Source organism: Hippocampus comes, unplaced genomic scaffold (assembly GCF_001891065.2).
Source record: "Hippocampus comes isolate QL1 unplaced genomic scaffold, H_comes_QL1_v1.1 scaffold356, whole genome shotgun sequence".
In the NCBI taxonomy this organism is placed as follows: domain Eukaryota; kingdom Metazoa; phylum Chordata; class Actinopteri; order Syngnathiformes; family Syngnathidae; genus Hippocampus; species Hippocampus comes.
The window spans coordinates 95,539-113,085 of NW_017805633.1; the positions used below are offsets into that span (position 1 = coordinate 95,539).

General features: G+C 44.0%; 2 protein-coding genes across 8 annotated transcripts in view; one reads left to right on the forward strand and one right to left on the reverse strand.

Annotated features, from left to right (window-relative positions):
• The first annotated feature begins 9,630 nt into the window (after positions 1-9,630).
• insm2 (insulinoma-associated 2) lies at positions 9,631-11,887 on the forward strand. Its single transcript, XM_019881679.1, has one exon. It carries the CDS (start codon positions 9,740-9,742, stop codon positions 11,345-11,347), a length of 1,608 nt encoding a protein of 535 aa, XP_019737238.1. The 5' UTR covers positions 9,631-9,739; the 3' UTR covers positions 11,348-11,887.
• Positions 11,888-12,549: 662 nt separating this feature from the next.
• The window catches only part of ralgapa1 (Ral GTPase activating protein catalytic subunit alpha 1), a 90,486-nt gene continuing 85,488 nt past the window's right edge, over positions 12,550-17,547 (reverse strand). For 6 of the 7 annotated variants that reach the window (XM_019881670.1, XM_019881671.1, XM_019881675.1 and 3 more), the window contains one exon: positions 12,550-14,668. In XM_019881670.1, the coding sequence (XP_019737229.1) occupies positions 14,523-14,668 (146 nt within the window). In that variant the 3' untranslated portion in view covers positions 12,550-14,522. The remainder of the gene's footprint in view (positions 14,669-17,547) is intronic. The other variant, XM_019881672.1, reaches the window with a different exon arrangement.

A 17,547-nucleotide genomic window follows, 5' to 3' on the forward strand; every position in this document is an offset into this window, starting at 1 on the left:
CACTTAAAACAATGGGTGGAGCCTCATGCTCTGAAATAAAGTGACCAACATGTGGTTTAGATCTCATTGGAACACGATTAACCCTCCTGTTACCTTCATATTTACTTGACCCCACGGATGCAGACAACTTGTCCAGAACAGTGAAAATAAATCAGCTTTTTCATTTTATGTTCACCCAGTTGCCCCCATTTAGATTGCGAACAGTCATCAAGGATAGCAAAGAAGCTATCTCCAGGTCATTCATTTAGTGACGTTAAACATTGAATGGGGTCAAATTGACTTCACAGATTAGGAAGGTTAATAGATACATATTCCCTCATGCTGCCGCCACTAAATCATTGTTTACAATCTGGCCATCACAGAAATAAGATTTCTGATTTAAATGGATTTCTCCCCACAAAGACAAAAGCAACAAAAGAAATGTGCGAAGCTTAGGCGTAGAAAAAAAAGTAGTGTGTTTCCGGTAACCCGACTGACCGAGAATTTCTTCGTCGAAAAAAAACTTTACGGTCGGCATTTTTTTCAAACAACCCTCTACATTTTTGTGTAGAGGCTTTACATCGGTGCAAACTCTCGCGATATTCATGTTGAGCGCGAGCGTCGTTTGCCCTGTCATCTGTCAACAACATTGAAACATGGCGGCGGCCGCGATCTCCGACGACAGTTTAAACCGCGTTTTCTGTGTTACAGTCGCGTGCTCGCACCGTAATGTTAAGAAAATAGCATCCATAGATCGGTGGGTGGCGCCGGCCGTGGAGCGGCGGGTTCAATGTCTTCTTGTTTTATGTTTTATGGTTATTTTGTTTAAATTTTTGATGGGGGCGGGGGAAAAAAAAAGATTAAAAAAAAAAACTTTGTCCGACCTACCGACCCTATGCTGAAATTTCATGTTACCGGAAACACACTATCTTTTTTGTTTGGCCTTATGTGCAAAAGTTTCCAATATGTCAACAAATAACTGCTTTTGCAACACATAAATAGATATGGTGTCTTTGGCAATGTTTGAAGAATAAAGAGCGTAAATGCTAGTTTTCAACCAAAGTCCCAAGACAGGTTTCTCAAATAGCACAGTGAGACACATAAAACTTTAAAACCACACTGACAGAAATAAGAACCAAATAGTTAAGATATAAATCAGACAATACAAACAGTTGCAGTACTCAATTAGAAGACAAAAGGACAGAAAATGATTCCAGTCGTTTTGTCTGTTTCTTAGCTGGAATTAAATTCATTAGTCACGTTTAAAAAAAAAAACGAGTCGTGGGCTCAGACTGGACTGTGCCTTTCTTTGCAGCCATGTTGTTTGTGAAAACATACACTGCTTACTGTCAGTGGAGACATGCTTCGAACATTAGAAAAGAATAACACACACAATAAAGTCAAATTAATTGTTCAAATCGATTCATCGGTTCACTGTGCTCATGAATACATTGCTGAGAATAAACTCAGTTTTTGATCGTCTGTCTTCCTGAGAACATGATCAATGATGAGATACAACCAAAACTGGGGTTCAAAATCAAAAAGACATGCCCATTGGATCATAAGCTCAACTTGTTAATGACACAACTAAACTGGTAGAAAGGGGAGGCGGGAACAAATGTTTAGACTCATTTGAACTGGATAAATTGGCAGCAAAGAAGATAGAGGCACCGGTGAAAAACTCAAGGCCCGGGGGCCAGATCTGGCCCACCACATTATTTTATGTGGCCAAATCAAGCATGTCAACTTCCATAATCATTTCTAAAATGTCTACCAACATTTTAAATGATCATATGTAATAAAAGATATAACCCCTCATGACAGTAACTTAAACTACAGTTGAATAAACCATTCTTCTTGACTTCTTAATATGGTTTCAGTCATAACGGCCCTCCCAAGGGAAACAGTCGCTACAACATGGCCCATGCCAAAAATGGGTTTGACACCCTTGCCCTAAGGCAATCATCAAGTTTAATAGCTAAAGAAAGTAAATCCTCAAGAGAGGAAGGCTCATCTGGAGTCAACAGCTCATCTTTCATTTCTTTTGACAAATTACCTGAAAACAGTGCAACTAAAGCTGTTTCATCCCACTGACATTTGACCACCAAAACCTGAATTCAAGAGAAAAAGTTACGACTGACTACGAGCTCTGCCTCAGTGACAAAAGGCAATTTTCAGCCTCCACTTCTCAGGGGCTGGTCAAAAACGGGAATTCCGTTGAAAAAGGATCAAACCAACTCTGAACAGGAGACCCTTTCTCCCGAAGAGCGGGACCACTGATCTGCGCTACCTTGTAATAAACCAAAGGCAATCTTGGCTGTATCAGAAGTGCAACTAAAGGGGTGCAAATCAAATATTACAATTAGTTAACAATTACAATTAAAGGGCCAGGTTACGTTTACTGCCACAGTTAACTGTAGGTATATCTATGATTGTATATCAGTGGCACGGTGGGCGACTGGTTAGGACATAGGGCTCACAGTGCAGCTCTGCAGAGTTCAATTCCGGCTCCGACCTTCCTGTGTGGAGTTTGCATGTTCTTCCCGTGCCTGTGTGGGTTTCCTCCCACATTCCAAAAAACATGCGTGGCAGGTTAACGGGACACTCTAATTGGTGTTCGTTTTGGTTACACGTACAATTAAGTTATATTTTAACACTCATTGAGACCCTTTTCCATTTGTAAGATATGTATTTATAAATAAATACAATACAATATATCTAAAATATTATAAGTTTTCGCCAGTTTTTCCGACAGATCCACTACAGATAGAGTAGTTCAACATGTTCATATTGTTAATCGTTAAAAACACATTTACATTAAACATCATGAGTTAATTGGACTGATTATTGATTTGCATTTTTGTATGCCCATGTTTACATACACTTATGTGAATTGCAGTATATTGATCATTTTCATGTAATTCGATTAACAATGGTTACGACACACTTTTTTTAAAATTCCGCCTTGGTTATATGTAAGCGATTGTCTCCCATGTTAAAACAGTCACCCTTGAGGTCCTATTTTCAACAAGTCATTGAGGATTTAAAATTTTAGACCGTATTATTAATTAAGACAACCAAGAGATCAATAAACTAATTACATGGTAGTTTGTGTAACACAGGACACGTCACGACTCTCAGAATCCCAGAACATCCGCAGCTGAGTGCAACTACGTAAGAACAGTCTGCACCTTGAAGAGCGACATGGAGGGAAAGAGAGGAACTTCACTTTCAGTCCACTAGATGGAGATAAACGACAATTTTACAGAGGTTCGTCTTGCTGAGGTTAAATTGAGCACCGTGTGTGAGTTTCATGTCTTTTTTAAGAGTGAGCTTTCAAGAAATAAAAACAAAAACGAATTTTACTGAATCAATGGCAAGGTTTTGGAAAGAGGATGTCTTTTTTTAAGAGTGAGCTTTCAAGAAATAAAAACCAATTTTACTGAATCAATGGCAAGGTTTTGGAAAGAGGGGTTGCGGGCATTTTGCCCACTTTCCAAGGCGTGCAACACAACTTTACGCTAATTTTGTTTGTGTAAAAGGGCACATGAGAACATGCAGAGGATGTTCAGGGTGATAGATACTGGTGTTGCATAACCATGCATCTAGAATTGTATGAATAGCATGTTAGTATTGTATGAATAGTTATTTGGGGAAGTCGAAGACAGTCGGGTCATACACGTCAATTTTCTTGATTTTCTTTGAAAATATAAATATTTGAAAATGAACACGTGTACAAAAGTATGCCTGAGAAGACACACCTTAGGGGTACTTAATTCACACAAGACTACAACTTTGTTTTTATACAACAAAATGTAAAATCTTAACAAGGGGCATCTTAACCCTAGGACTGAGAAAGAACGGTAACAGAATGCACATTCCTTCAAGAGCTGCTGCCGGCTTCAACTCACTCCAAGTTACTCCACACACACTGACAGGCAGGGTGGACAGGGTGTCCGGGCTCTCACTTTGAGATTGGCTGAGATGCTTGGTCATCCGGGAGGGTCTCAGAGTAGAGTCACTACTCTACATTGTCATACTGAGAGGTATTTCACTCATAACACAAATAGGTAAACGCCTCTCTGACTAGGGGGCGTGTGGTTAGGGGTGGCAGAACCTCACCAGTATATGAAGGTGGGTTAAATAAACAAATTTTGTTTCTCTGGTGTGTCCTTTAAATAGATTTTATTTTTTAATCCAAAAATCGCCATGATTTCAACGATAAAATTGCTTAATTTCCTTTTCAAATATGTAGATGAGATGGAAAGTTTGCCAGCGAGCAGCCAGCCTCACCTCAGATTGCAGAAATCCTTCCTTCAATTATATGCGGATTTTTGCTATTCGCGGGCCAGCCTGCTCCCTATCCCCCACAAATAGTGGGGTTCCTCTATTTGTGGAATGCAATCGCACCGCCAATCTGGACTCAGCTCTTAGATCCTGCTTAAGTGCACAACCATGGACAACAGCTGTCCTGCAATGACTCCCTCTTGTTGTAAATAAACATCCCATATTCTCAACTTGTTTGTTCTCTCTCATTTCTGCATTTGGGTAATCCCACAACCGAAACCCTGATGGCACAATCTGGTCAGACATGGACCAAGCATACATCAACCCCCGTTCACCAGACTGGCCAGACAAGGTTTGCTTTTGGACCAGAATGACCAAGCCCTAACTATGATGATGGGAAAGGCACGTAAATTCTCACAAGGCTTCAAAGGCAAATTGCTTCACGGGAAATACATGGACGGTCATTAGCTGTCCTGCATCCACAGCGTGCACTGATTGTCACCCCCATGTTGTTACAGAACAATTCGTACCTACATTTACCACGCCATATGTTGCCGCGTCAGGATGCTCATAGTGTAGCAGAATTTTCAATATCCTAAGCGGACTCTTGCAGCAGGGTCCTCAATGACAAGACACTCCAGGAAGTTTTTCGGGGGCTTTCGATGACTCCATGAAGGATGAGCCGACCAGTCTCGATTTGCTCATTGATCTAGCCATAAGGCTTGAAAGTTGCCTTCGAGAGCATAACACGAAACTCCTGATTACACCGCCTCCCCCCACCCTGTCTTCTTCAAGACCATACATGTCTAGTTCCTCTTTCAGCCACGGGCTTTGGCTTCAGCCCCACCTCTGGATCCCGCAGTTAATCCATGGAACTAGGACGCACTGGACTTTCAGAAGTAGAGAAAGCGTGCCGACGTATTTCTAGCCTGTACTTGTATTGTGGAGACAGCGGTCACATCTTCCATCTCTAAATGTCTTACAGGGCCAGCAAAAGGGGTGACTTTCCAATAATGAGGGACGTACTGGTGAGCCATGTTTCAAGTTCTGGGTTAGCCCTAGTAGACTCTGGAGCAGATGAGAACTTGATTGACCGCTACATACTGGAACAAACGGACATTGACATGAAAACTATCACCGCAAAGAAAGCCTCAGCTTTAAATGGTCTGCTGATTTCCCATGTCAAACAAGAGAAGGTACCAAATCCACGAAAACTTTCAGGTAACCATCAATAGTTAATCAGTTTTCATGTGTTTGACTGTCTCTAAGTTTCTATCGTGCGGGGCATGCCTGGGCTGAGGATCCACAACCCCAACATCGACTGAACAGTGTGCAACATCACTTCTTGGAAAGATTATTGCCATGAAAATGGTTTGTTGTCTTCTGCTATGCCTCCCCGTGGTGAAAGTTGAACAGCTCGACCTATGATGTGTTCCCACCGAATACCATGACCTTGTTCAGGTTTTCAGCAAATCTCATGCCACTTCTCTACCCCCACATAGACAATACCAGAATCTCACTAAGTTAATTAGATAGGAAGGTGCTAAGCCATGTTATATTTTATAAGTAGCAAAACCTTGAAATCGCATCTCAGGTGGACCGGAAGCCAATGCAAATCGACAGGAGTGTTGGGGTAATGTGATCGAACTTCCTTGTCAAGAGTCCAGCTGCCGCATTTTGTACCAACTGCAGACTTTTAACACCAGACATGGGAAGACCAGACAGCAATACGTAGTAATAATCAAGGCTAGACGTAACGAACGCATGAATTCGATTTCTGCATCACCAGCAAATGGCACATAGCTCGTACATAAAACACTCCATAGCGATATTGTGAAGGTGAAAACACACAGTTCTAACAGTTCTAGTTGTAATGACTTGACTTCTTTAAAATTCATTCATTGCACCACAATTAATCTGTAAATTTTAAATATGTAAGAAATTGCAATGCCTGATACAATCACAACTGCTGCAAATACTCTTTGAGGCCAAAATATCTGTGTGAAAAGAATGATTTTTTTCAAGCATCCTTTGTAAAGGTCTGCCGCTAATTTAATCCAAATACTGTATGCTAACATTTGTAGATCTGACTGTGATATCACTGCCTTTGCATCAAACATGAATCTCACCGCATGTCACTGTCATGTCCCGTTTGCGACAGCAGGTGGCAGACGGTGTTTTCGGCCGGATGCACACCTGCTACCCATTAGAAATCAGGCACTGGCTTTATTAGGGCCGGCTTTCGTGTTTTCACTTGCCGGAGAATTGTTTACCGTGCCACTGCTGTGCCCATTGTGTCGTAGTACCTTCTCGCATTTCGCCTTTGTGCGCTAGTTCGTATTTGGAGTGTGATTCTCGGTGTGTATTATTATTGCAACTAGATTGTTTTTCTCCTTGCCTTCGTGCGAGCGTTTTTTGTTATTCGGTTTTTTCGTGCCTTTCCTGGTACTCGTTTTTGCCAGCGTTTTCTGTTGTCTCGTTTTTGCGGTGCGGTTTTTGTTAAATAAATCTTATTTTTATACGTAGTTCTTGTTGTTGTCTGCTGTTTCGGGAATCCTTTAGATCACCTAGGGTGCGAGCGAAGCGGGTTCCCTTCCGCTTTGCCCGCAACGTGACAGTCACAGTCTCTGTGGGTGTCTTAATAAACAAGATCAAACTGCCACACATGGGCAGGGTGGCCTTTTCGAAGTTTGGGACAACTCCCAAATGGCCGGTGCATGCAGACACAACAAAAAAGTAAATCTGCAGGCTGAAACGTGATTACTCGGACCATTGCAGATGTTTGTGATGTCTTATTTTGATGAAACACAAAAGATCAGTCTGCTTTCATGAAGGACGATCGAAATTGGAGAATTCAGCCATGACTGTTGAAAGGCTGACATCAGAGGATTTAGACTAGACTAGTTCAACAATGGTGCTAAATGGCTAATCGATTTTTGAAATAGTGGACGATGAATTGATGCATTCTGATGCCTCTAGAAATTATATGACTATTTTCCCCACCTTGTTTGCACAGTCATTCGTATTCCCCACATCCCCAGACAGCCATCATCAGCCCAACAGCTCCAACACTCCGAGCTTGTTCTCACACTCACCCCTCTTGATTGATGTCTAGGAGAGGGAATTCGCCTCCACAAACCCACTGGCCCAACGACAGAGCTGTATGTCAGTCGTGTGTGTGTCTGTGTCTGTAGAGGGATGGGGGGTCTGGCTGCATGGATGAATGTCCTTCTGATCTCTTATCAGCCAGAACAGTTCCTGCTGGGGGGAGGCTGGGTGCGATCATTGCCCAAACACACACACAGACACGCACGCACGCACACACACGGGACTCTTGTGCTCCCTATAGGCAGACATTAGCACACACGCATGCAGGGGGCGTTTCCACCACACACAGAGGGAAATCCATCCCCAAGCTATTCCCACCACCAATAAAGACACTTCAATGGGACCGAGACCTTCATTAGTAGCCTTACATAGATATGATCTGTAACTGCAAGTCCCATGGGTGCTGTTTTTAAACTTCAACTATAGGCACCACGCAAGCAGAGCAGCGTCCCGAGAGACAGCTACTGTCATTTCGAATACTCGTTCATTTTGTGATGAATTGGGCAAGCAATAATAAATGTGAGAAGGTCCTGAAAATAAGATGAGGCTCACAGGCAAGACGCAACGAGAATCTATCGATTATGTAGCCTACCTAGTTTAAATATTTCTATTTAAACACATTAATAATCTCTCTCTCTCTCTCTCTCTCTCTCTCTCTCTCACACGCACACGCACACGCACACGCACACACACACACACACACACACGGCGGTAAGGTTGTCGACTGGTTAGCACGTCCACCTCACAGAGGTGCAAAGTTCGATTTCAGCTCCAGCCTTCCTGTGTGGAGTTTGCATGTTCCCCCCTTGCCTGTGTGGATTTTCTCCGGATACTCCGGTTTCCTCGCACATTCCAAAAACATGTGAGGCAGGTTAATGGAACACTTTAAATTGTCCCTAGGTGTGATTGTGAGTGTGAATGGCTTTTTGCCTCTGTTTGACCTGCGATTGGCTGGCAACCAGTTCAGGGTGTCCCCCGTCGACCGCCCGAAGACAGCTGGGATAGGCTCCAGCACACCTACGACCCTACCATCCATACCACATAATATCTGTGCAATTTTAATTTTGCTTTTTCTACTGATTAAATCAAATCATGAAATATTCATTTGAAATATAACATCACACAAATATATATTCTCTTACATAGATTATAGAAGGATTGTTTAATCTTTATGCAAATAAGCTTCGAATGAAGAGGAGCCTTTATGTATTAAGCCACTACACAACTGGCCTCATTCTATCTGGTGACAGGTAACAAATTCCATGACTCTGTTTGCCAAAGGTATTGTTATGACTTGGGGAAGGGCCCCACGCCAGGTAAGAAAATAGCTCTCAAAACCATGACGAGTTTTTTACCTCCATGGAGGTCAATTATAGGACTTAGTCTTTTGTTTTTGACATTGACAGATGAACTTTAACAATTACAAGGGCATTATATCATTTGTAAATGTTAACAGGATCCACTAGAAGCATCTGGTAAGTGCAATTAATGTATTAGTCTTTAAGGAAAAATATGCATCCTTTTCAAACCTGTCATAATTACAAGGGTGTTTTTTTTAAAGTTTTGAATACTGACAAAACTGCTCATGAGCAGCTTCTAGTAAGTATAATGTGAAAATGTATGTGTAACCTTAGATTTCTTCTTACATCACTTCCTTTACATAAATACTATTAAATAAACAGTTTATCTGGTGAATCTGGCACTGAATAAAAATGAAGTAGGAGATTCCACCATTGCTGCTAAACGATTCTGGTATTTATACTTCCATGATTTCACCACTTCTTGATGTACAGTATAGCCGTGATCCTGACATATCTTAGTCTGCAGCCAAACTGCTTGCATTTCAAATGTGAACATTTTCTCATCACTATGCATTTCTCTTCAAGTTATTCAATGTATGTAAAACTAGTAAGAATAATTTGCAGTGTGAACGTTTTATATAATTTGCCTCGATGTTGACGAAAAAGTTTGATATACACAAAGTGTAATTCTTTCCAGCATCCATCGTTATAAATAACAGGAAATTGGCCCACCAAATTCTAAATGTACGAAGATGGTCTAATAATGACGGCTTGCATTATACGGTCCTGTTGTAAAGGGTTAGAGCACAAGAGGGTATCAAAAACACGCACCGTGCTCCAATCGCACCTGCCCCCCCCCCCACACACACACACGCGCGCACACACACACACACACACACACACACACACACACACACACACACACACACACACACACACACACAGAGCCCGACTTGAAAGCGGCTTCATACAAGAGACCAAGCTCTTTCCAGCCTGGTGGTGCCACGAGCATCATCACGATCACCACCACCACCACCACCACCACCATCAGCATCATTGTCAGCATGCCTCGAGGATTCTTGGTGAAGAGGACCCGGCGATGTTCGGCGTCGTATCGAGTGCGAAAAAGTAGCAAACTTGCCACGTGTGACAATGACAAGGACCACCGCGCGGAGGCTGAAGTGAGCGAGCCCGAGCCCGTGAAGGAGAACCACGTGTGGGGCGTCCCGAGCCCCGACGTCGCGCCCCCGCCTGCGCCCCGCGAGGACTCCGCGGGGGTCACTGAAGTGTGGAGCCTGCACGTGGAGTCTGCTCTGGAGGCGGAGGCGGACCGACGCGCGCAGTTACCGGACTCCGAAGTGGACACTGTGACTCCCGTGGGGGACTTCTCGTGCTTCTTCCCACCTCCGCCCCCATTAATAGAAGCCCGGAGCTCCAGACTTTTGGAGCCGCACGGCGAAGTCGAAAAGGCGTCGGTATTTCCCGAGACTTGCTCGTCCTCAGCCCCGGGAACCGAGTTGCCGTTTTTGGTGAGTTCAACGCCGACGTCGATGCGAGTCGCAGCCTCCAACACGCACTTTTCACCTTATGGTCCCGCTCCGAAATACGACAACGACATGGCGCGCCTGTTTCCGCCACTAATGAACCACCAACACCAGGCAGCAGGGAGAAAACGCTCATTTCCGGAGTCGAACAGAGCCAACAGAACCAAAGCGAACCGGAAGCTTACCTTCGAGGACGAGGTTACGACCTCTCCGGTTTTAGGTTTGCGCATCAAGAAGGAGAGCCCCGAAGCAGCGAGGCGACAACACAAGTCGTCCGGAAGTCAGCCTCTGGGGGAGTTCATCTGTCAGCTTTGTAAGGAGGAGTACGCCGACCCCCTGTCCCTCGCCCAGCACAAGTGCTCCCGTATCGTGCGCGTGGAGTACCGCTGCCCCGAGTGCGACAAAGTGTTCAGCTGTCCCGCCAACCTCGCCTCCCACCGCCGCTGGCACAAGCCGCGTCCGTCGGTCGTCAACCCGGGCAGAGGCCAGGATCTGTCGGTGAACAAACTCGACGCGGACGGGAAGGAGAACGAGTTGCTGTGTGTTAATCAGCACCAGGGCGCGCGGGACAGTTCCGCGGTCCCCGACTCCTCCTCGCCCCTCTTCCGGCAGGAGAGCCCCCCGCCGGGCCTGCTCATGTTCAACGGCAACTCGTACGAACCTCTGGCGTTTGTCCGGGCTGAAGAGGACGCGGAGGTGTACGACTGTCGTTACTGTGGCAAGAAGTTCCGGCGACAAGCTTACTTGAAGAAGCACATGGCGACGCACGACATGGGGACCGGGCCTTCACCGCCGACGTCGAGCCGCCCGGTAGTGTTCGCTTGTCACCTGTGCGGTGCGCGCTTCCCGTCGGCTGACATCCGCGACAAGCACCGCGTGTGGCACGCCGTGAGGGACGAGCTCCTGGGGGGCGCAGGAGGCCATGGCTTCGGGGCGGAGGGATACGGCGTGGACAGAGGGTGCGAGCAGCAAGTGTTCGCGTGCAAACACTGTCCCGCCACCTTCCTCGGTTCCCCGGGGCTCACGAGGCACTTGAGCAAGTGTCATCCCGGAGACAACACGCACGTCATCATGCACATGGCCGTCAGGCACGGAGACGCCCGACTTTCTTCTTCCACTCACCCGTGAGCGGACGCGACATGAGTGAGGCACACAGACGTGGGAAGATGTCGGGACTCGGTCAGGCCCGTAAGTGACGTGGGCTCGAAATATACTAGGCACTATATTTCGATAGGTGGGAAGACGTAATCCGAAATTGCAACTGAGTCACAACTCGCCATATCGTAGTCCATCACTAACATGTAACGCAGAATTAAACTCATAACTACAGTAGGCTCAACATTTGCATGAAAAAACGGCTTCTTGACCGGAAATATAAAACGGTTTCAAGAAAAAATTTCGGCGGTGTTAAGTTGTTGGTTGCATTTTGCCCCAATCGTGCAGCTAAATAAGGTAACCAAAATATTAGAAAACAGTTCATAATTTGATACAGTGAGAAAAAAAAAACACTGCCAGAACGCAAAAGCACAATAAACATTGTCAAAACAAACACTCTGATTATAAAAATCAAGCTCTGATGGATAAGGCCATGTTTTGGGATCCCTGCTTACATGATGTCGGTCGGTATGCATCATGTTTTGTACTTCTCAAGCTTCTGTTCCAAAACAGTAAAAACGCACGAGCTGAACAATGAACTATCCGCGGTGCTGAAACTCGAACAGTCTTGGAGAGAAATTTTCACGATGAAAATATGAATTTGAAAGTGTCGAAATTCAGAAGAATAAAAAAAAATGTGTTCTTCGTGAATTACTCTTAAAAACCTATTGGATTTTGGGGAAAAGTTGGTGAGAAGTCAATTGTTTTAGCTCCCATTTCTGATCTCTCCCTTTGGTTGTGTACTTGCTCGAGTAAACAAGGCACATGATTGATCAGCCAACAGCTACTGCAGTCAGGTTTTACTTGACTTGTGTGAATCACACAATTAATGACTGTCCTTGACGTTTTAGACTTTTTCACAGTACAAACCCAAGAATGGAAAAAAAATGACCACCTCTCGGCCGTGACACACCTTTTAGATTAAATGTGCCAATTAACTTACACTATTTTTCATACAGGAATGGATAATAATGAAGTCCTCTAGTAAAATGTCTAACGGTTATAAACTACTGTTGAAATATCTGCTGAAAGCATTTTTTTTGATGCCCCACATGTATGTGATTTATCGCAGTGTGTATGTTTAAATATTTTTAATGTGACATAAGTGTCAATAAATATTCACGCTGAACGAGGATCCTGTGTTCTTTTAAATCAATTTTACACAACAGAGTGAATATTATGAAAAGTTTATTTCCGACACATCCATGCTGCTACTGCGTGTGTGTTTACTGTCGATGTTACACAAGCATTGACTGTAAGATTTTGTGAAGAGCTCTTTACATGATCAAGACGTGCACTTATGGTACTGGGCTGGCTGGCATCATGCAGTAGTCTTTGTATAAGTGCCTGTGGGCAGTGTCTGAAATGGACATATGTGGGGAAAACAAAGCAGCACCCTTCTCAACTTCGACCATTTGGTCAAGGTCCGCCTCACAGGTACATGGGAAAATGAGTCAGACGATAAACTGGACATGCTGTTTCCAAGGTAGCACACCGCACACATAGTTGATCATTGAAACTGAACTATTTTTGTAACATAATCAGGGCAACGTTGCGGATATATGTCAAATACGTTTCGAATGACCCAAAATGTGCCATCATGGATGATCCTTTGTACAAAACTGGCAAAACAAGAAAAAATAAAACCTGACAATGAAATGCATTCAAAGAGGAAGTTCTAACAACATGAAATTGACTTTTTTTTTTAAGCGTGGCATATTTTGACATGCATCAAGTTGTATACAAATTTTCTTCAGAATTTAGAATCTATGGAAGACGAAAAAAAAAAGACAAACATCATTGTAACAGCAGATACAGCCCATTGCCGTGAAACAGTTCTTTAACGGCATCGAAAAAAAAAGTCAAGACCAGCAAAAGTTCTTCATAATGCCAGTGAAAGACATTTCATCGAGATCACCTTTTGGGAACCACGGCCACGACTATTTCTTGGAAAGATACAGAGTAGGATTGACACCTCCGATATTTTCAATTTATTTTAAGGCACTTCTACTTCTCTTTGTGTTTAGCAAAATTAGCCAGTGATCCACAACAACGGTACTTGAGCTCTTGATTCCAGACTATACGTTGAAAATAAGATTTCATAATTGTAGTGCAGTATTTTTGACTTCTTTTGTCATTTTTAATGCCTACTCCAGACCGAAGTGCTTTCTGTTCATATACGAGAAAGTGTTTGACGCGTAAAATCTTGGTAGTATGAACCCACGTTTGGTTTTTGCAGCTATTGTCACGTAACAGCATATCACTTTGTCGGTATGAATCCATCGAATACAGTATACACATTTATACTCAGAGGTGCGAAGAAAAATAAAGCAGTGGTTCTGTTGCGTTGAATGACAAAGGCAACTACAGCCTTGCCAGGACAAAGGAACATAAAATAACCGATAACTTTACTGAATAAAAGTTAACAAACATCAGTGCTTGTCCACATTTTACAGCAAAAATCTACAATTCATTTGTTCAACTTGACCTGTAAATATATAGAATGTATTTGCTTTTTTGTTTTTTTTTTTTTTTTTTTGGATCGAGTGTTTTCTATTGTTGGCAAACCATTTTCAGTTGCTATTTACATCTTGTGAGGCCAACTTGGAAACCTCTGTCGTGAACTTCATAGATGCAACGCTGCGATGAAAACAAAAATAGACTTACAGCATATTATAGCTTCATGCAACTTTCCACGGAAATAATACAGTTATACAGTGTTTTTTTTTCCATGATATCATTAAATACTGAAGATCTCATGAAGAATACAGGAGTTTGAGTAACACTATCACAGCACGTGTGTCTGCGAGTGCACGCGCGCGCGCGCACACACACACACACACACACACACACACACACACACACACACACACACACACACACACACAGACACTCTCTCTCAACACACACACACACACACACTTCTAAAATAAATGTACACTCTAGAATATTCCACAAAATACTGTAGTACAGACAGCCCATAACAGGTGTTTTCGGAGCATATGAATGTGACATCCAAATTCTGACAAGTAGCTATTGCATTAGTTTTTTTGTGTGTTTTTTTTTTGGTATTTTGTTTCATTTAAAGTCCAGTTTGAATAGGGTGCAGCTAGAGAGCCAAAGGGGATGCGATAATGCACGCGTCACATCAAGTCTTATTGGCTGATCCAGATGAGCGTCGAAGCTTCATGGACATGCGCGTCTTGCTAGTTCGAGGAGACATGGGGGAGGCTGAGTCGCTCCCGGCCTCCCCAAGTGCCGGACTTTCTGACCGAAGAATCTCGAGGCAGGAGCCTGTAGGGGAGGAAGGGGAGGAGGGGGGAGGGGGATTTGGTGAGGGGGTGGGAGGCGAGGCGAGGTGATGGGTGATGAAGACGATGTGGGGAGGAGGGGGGGAAAGTTACACTCTGTGCCACACACACACACACACACACCCACACACCCACACACACACACACACACACACACACACACACACACACACACACACACACACACACGCGCACGCACCAAGAGACAACTAAAAATCGTTTTTAAGGGCTCATTCTAATTCCATAAAACACAAACGTTATTTCTAAACGGACAGACATATAACGTGGCACGACTGGTCAAGAGCAACATTCTGACATTTAAAGGTGAAAAGGTTAGACCACACGAGTTTGTGTTTGTGCAGGTGTGTGTATTTGAGATACTTTTTGAAAGTTTTATGTCTGCATGTTGCTAATTTGTTTTCGGAACTGTTCTTATTGAAATAAATATGCAGTGTGAAAAGTATGATTAGAGTGGGTTCTAAAGTCCATATTTTCCAAACATCACCCGTCATTCGGATGATTTATTTTTTATTGTTTTTGCTTTGACTTATATGTTTATTCAAAAGAATCAGATCGCTTTTCCTTGTGCTAGCTTACTGCTATCGAAGGGCTAAGAAATAGGATTGCTAGTCACTGTGTACCTTTTAAGTTGTAGATATTTCAACGCAAACAGTGCAATAAAACATGTAGACAATATAACACTACTCACGGGCATATAATCTTTATCATCTCTGAAACTATTGCTTAAGTTATTGAGTCAAGTTATAGTAGTAGTGAAATTCATCTTTGTCTCCGTGACTTTATTTTACTGCCCTATGGTAGGCAAGGCAAAAAGCATCGCAATGTCTTAATCATGATGCACACACTATATTCTAGTGAATTGGTATTACTATGTTTTTGTACAGTACAATATTAAATAGTGCTATTTCCCTTCATAAAAATGCATTACAGCAATTTTTGTTTTGTTATTTTGAGGTGGCCGCAACAGTCCAATGGCATTGCCATTTATTTCAATGAGGAAAGCTGATCTGAGTGATCTGACTTAAGAACTAACATTTGTCTATCAAGGAACCACTGTACATATTTTTTCTGAAAACTTTTTGAGTGTGGTAGGAGGCCAGTCTTCAAGTAGGCTAATTGTGCCCTTGTCCTATATTCGGTTTTCTGGCTCCTCGCTCACAAGATGTGACTCAAAATAATCAACACTGCGCAAAGAGTTGTAGAGGGGGCAATATGGTTGAAAACAATATAAGTAAGTCATCTTAGTCTATATTGATATATATTGAATGTTCAATTGCATTTATTTATTTATTGTGTTTCAAAATAGTGACCCGGAGGGAAAAAAGCTGAATGTAGGAAATTCTATTTTGAAAGATAATATTTAAAAATAAAATTATTGTCCAGGCAACGTGGGTCCCCCCTCCCATGGGCTCACCACCTGTGGGAGGGGCCAAAGGGGTCGGGTGCTTTGTGCGCTGGGCCTTGGCAGTCATCTCCCCGGCTACGGAAGCTAGCTCTCGGGACATGGAAAATCAACTCTCTTGAAGGGAAGGAGCCCAAGCTGGTGTGCGAGGCAGAGAAGTTCCGACTTGATATAGTTGGACTTACCTCAACACACAGCTTGTGGCTCTGGTACCAGTTCTCTTGAGAGGGGTTGGCCTCTTTCATTCTGGAGTTGCTCACGGTGAGAGACGCAGAGCAGGCATGGGCATACATATTGCCTCCCGGCTCAGTAAATGTACATTGGGTTTCACACAGGTGTACAAGAGGGTTGCCTTTCTCCGCCTTCAGGTGGAGAGACGGGTAATGAATGTTGTTTGGGCCTATGCATCAAACAGCAGCTCAGAGTACCCAACCTTTTTGCTCCATCTGGGGATTCCATCATTTTGCTGGAGGGACTTCAATGCTCACATGGGCAATGACAGTGAGACCTGGAACGGCGTGACTGGGAGGAACGGTCCCCCTGATCAGAACTCGAGTGGTGTTCTATTATTGACTTCTGTGCTCATCACGTCCATAACCAATACCATGTTCAAACATAAGAGCGCGTATATGTGGACTTGGCACCAGGACACCCTTGGCCGCAGTTCGATGATTGACTATGTGGTTGTGTCATCGAATTTGTGGCCGTATGCTTTGGACACTCAGGTGAAGAGAGGGGCGGTGCTGTCAACTGATCACCACCTGGTGGGGAGTTGGCTCCGATGGTGGGGGAAGTTGTTCATCCAACCTGGCAGACCCAAACGTATGGTGAGGGTCTGCTGGGAGCACCTGACAGAATCCTCTGTCAGAAAGAGTTTCAACTCCCATCTCCAGCAGAGCTTTGCCCACGTCCCGTGGGAGGCGGGGGACCTTGAGTCCGAGTGAACCATGTTCTGCACCTCGACTGTTGAGGTAGCCGGTCGGAGTTGTGGCCTTAAGGTGGTCGGTGCCTGTTGTGGCAGCAACCCCTGAACTCACTGGTGGACACAGCAGTTAGGGATGCCATCAAGCTGAAGGAGGAGTCATATCGGGCATTTATGGCCCGTGGGACTCCAGAGGCAGCTGATGACTACCAAGCGGAAAGCAGCTTCAGCGGTCGCCGAGGCATAAACTTGGGCATGGGAGGAGTTCATTGAGGCCATGGAAGCAGACTTGCAGATGGTCCACCATCCGACGTCTCAGGAGGGGGAAACAATGTACCAGTAACACTGTGCGTAATGGGGTGTTGCTGAATTTGGGACACTGTGAGTTGGTGGGCAGAATACTTTGAAGACCTCAATTCCACCAACGCGCCTTCCTTAGAGGAATCAGAGTCTGGGGACTGTGAGGAGGGCTCTTCTATCCCTGGGTTTGGAGTCACTGAGGTGGTAAAAAGCTCCT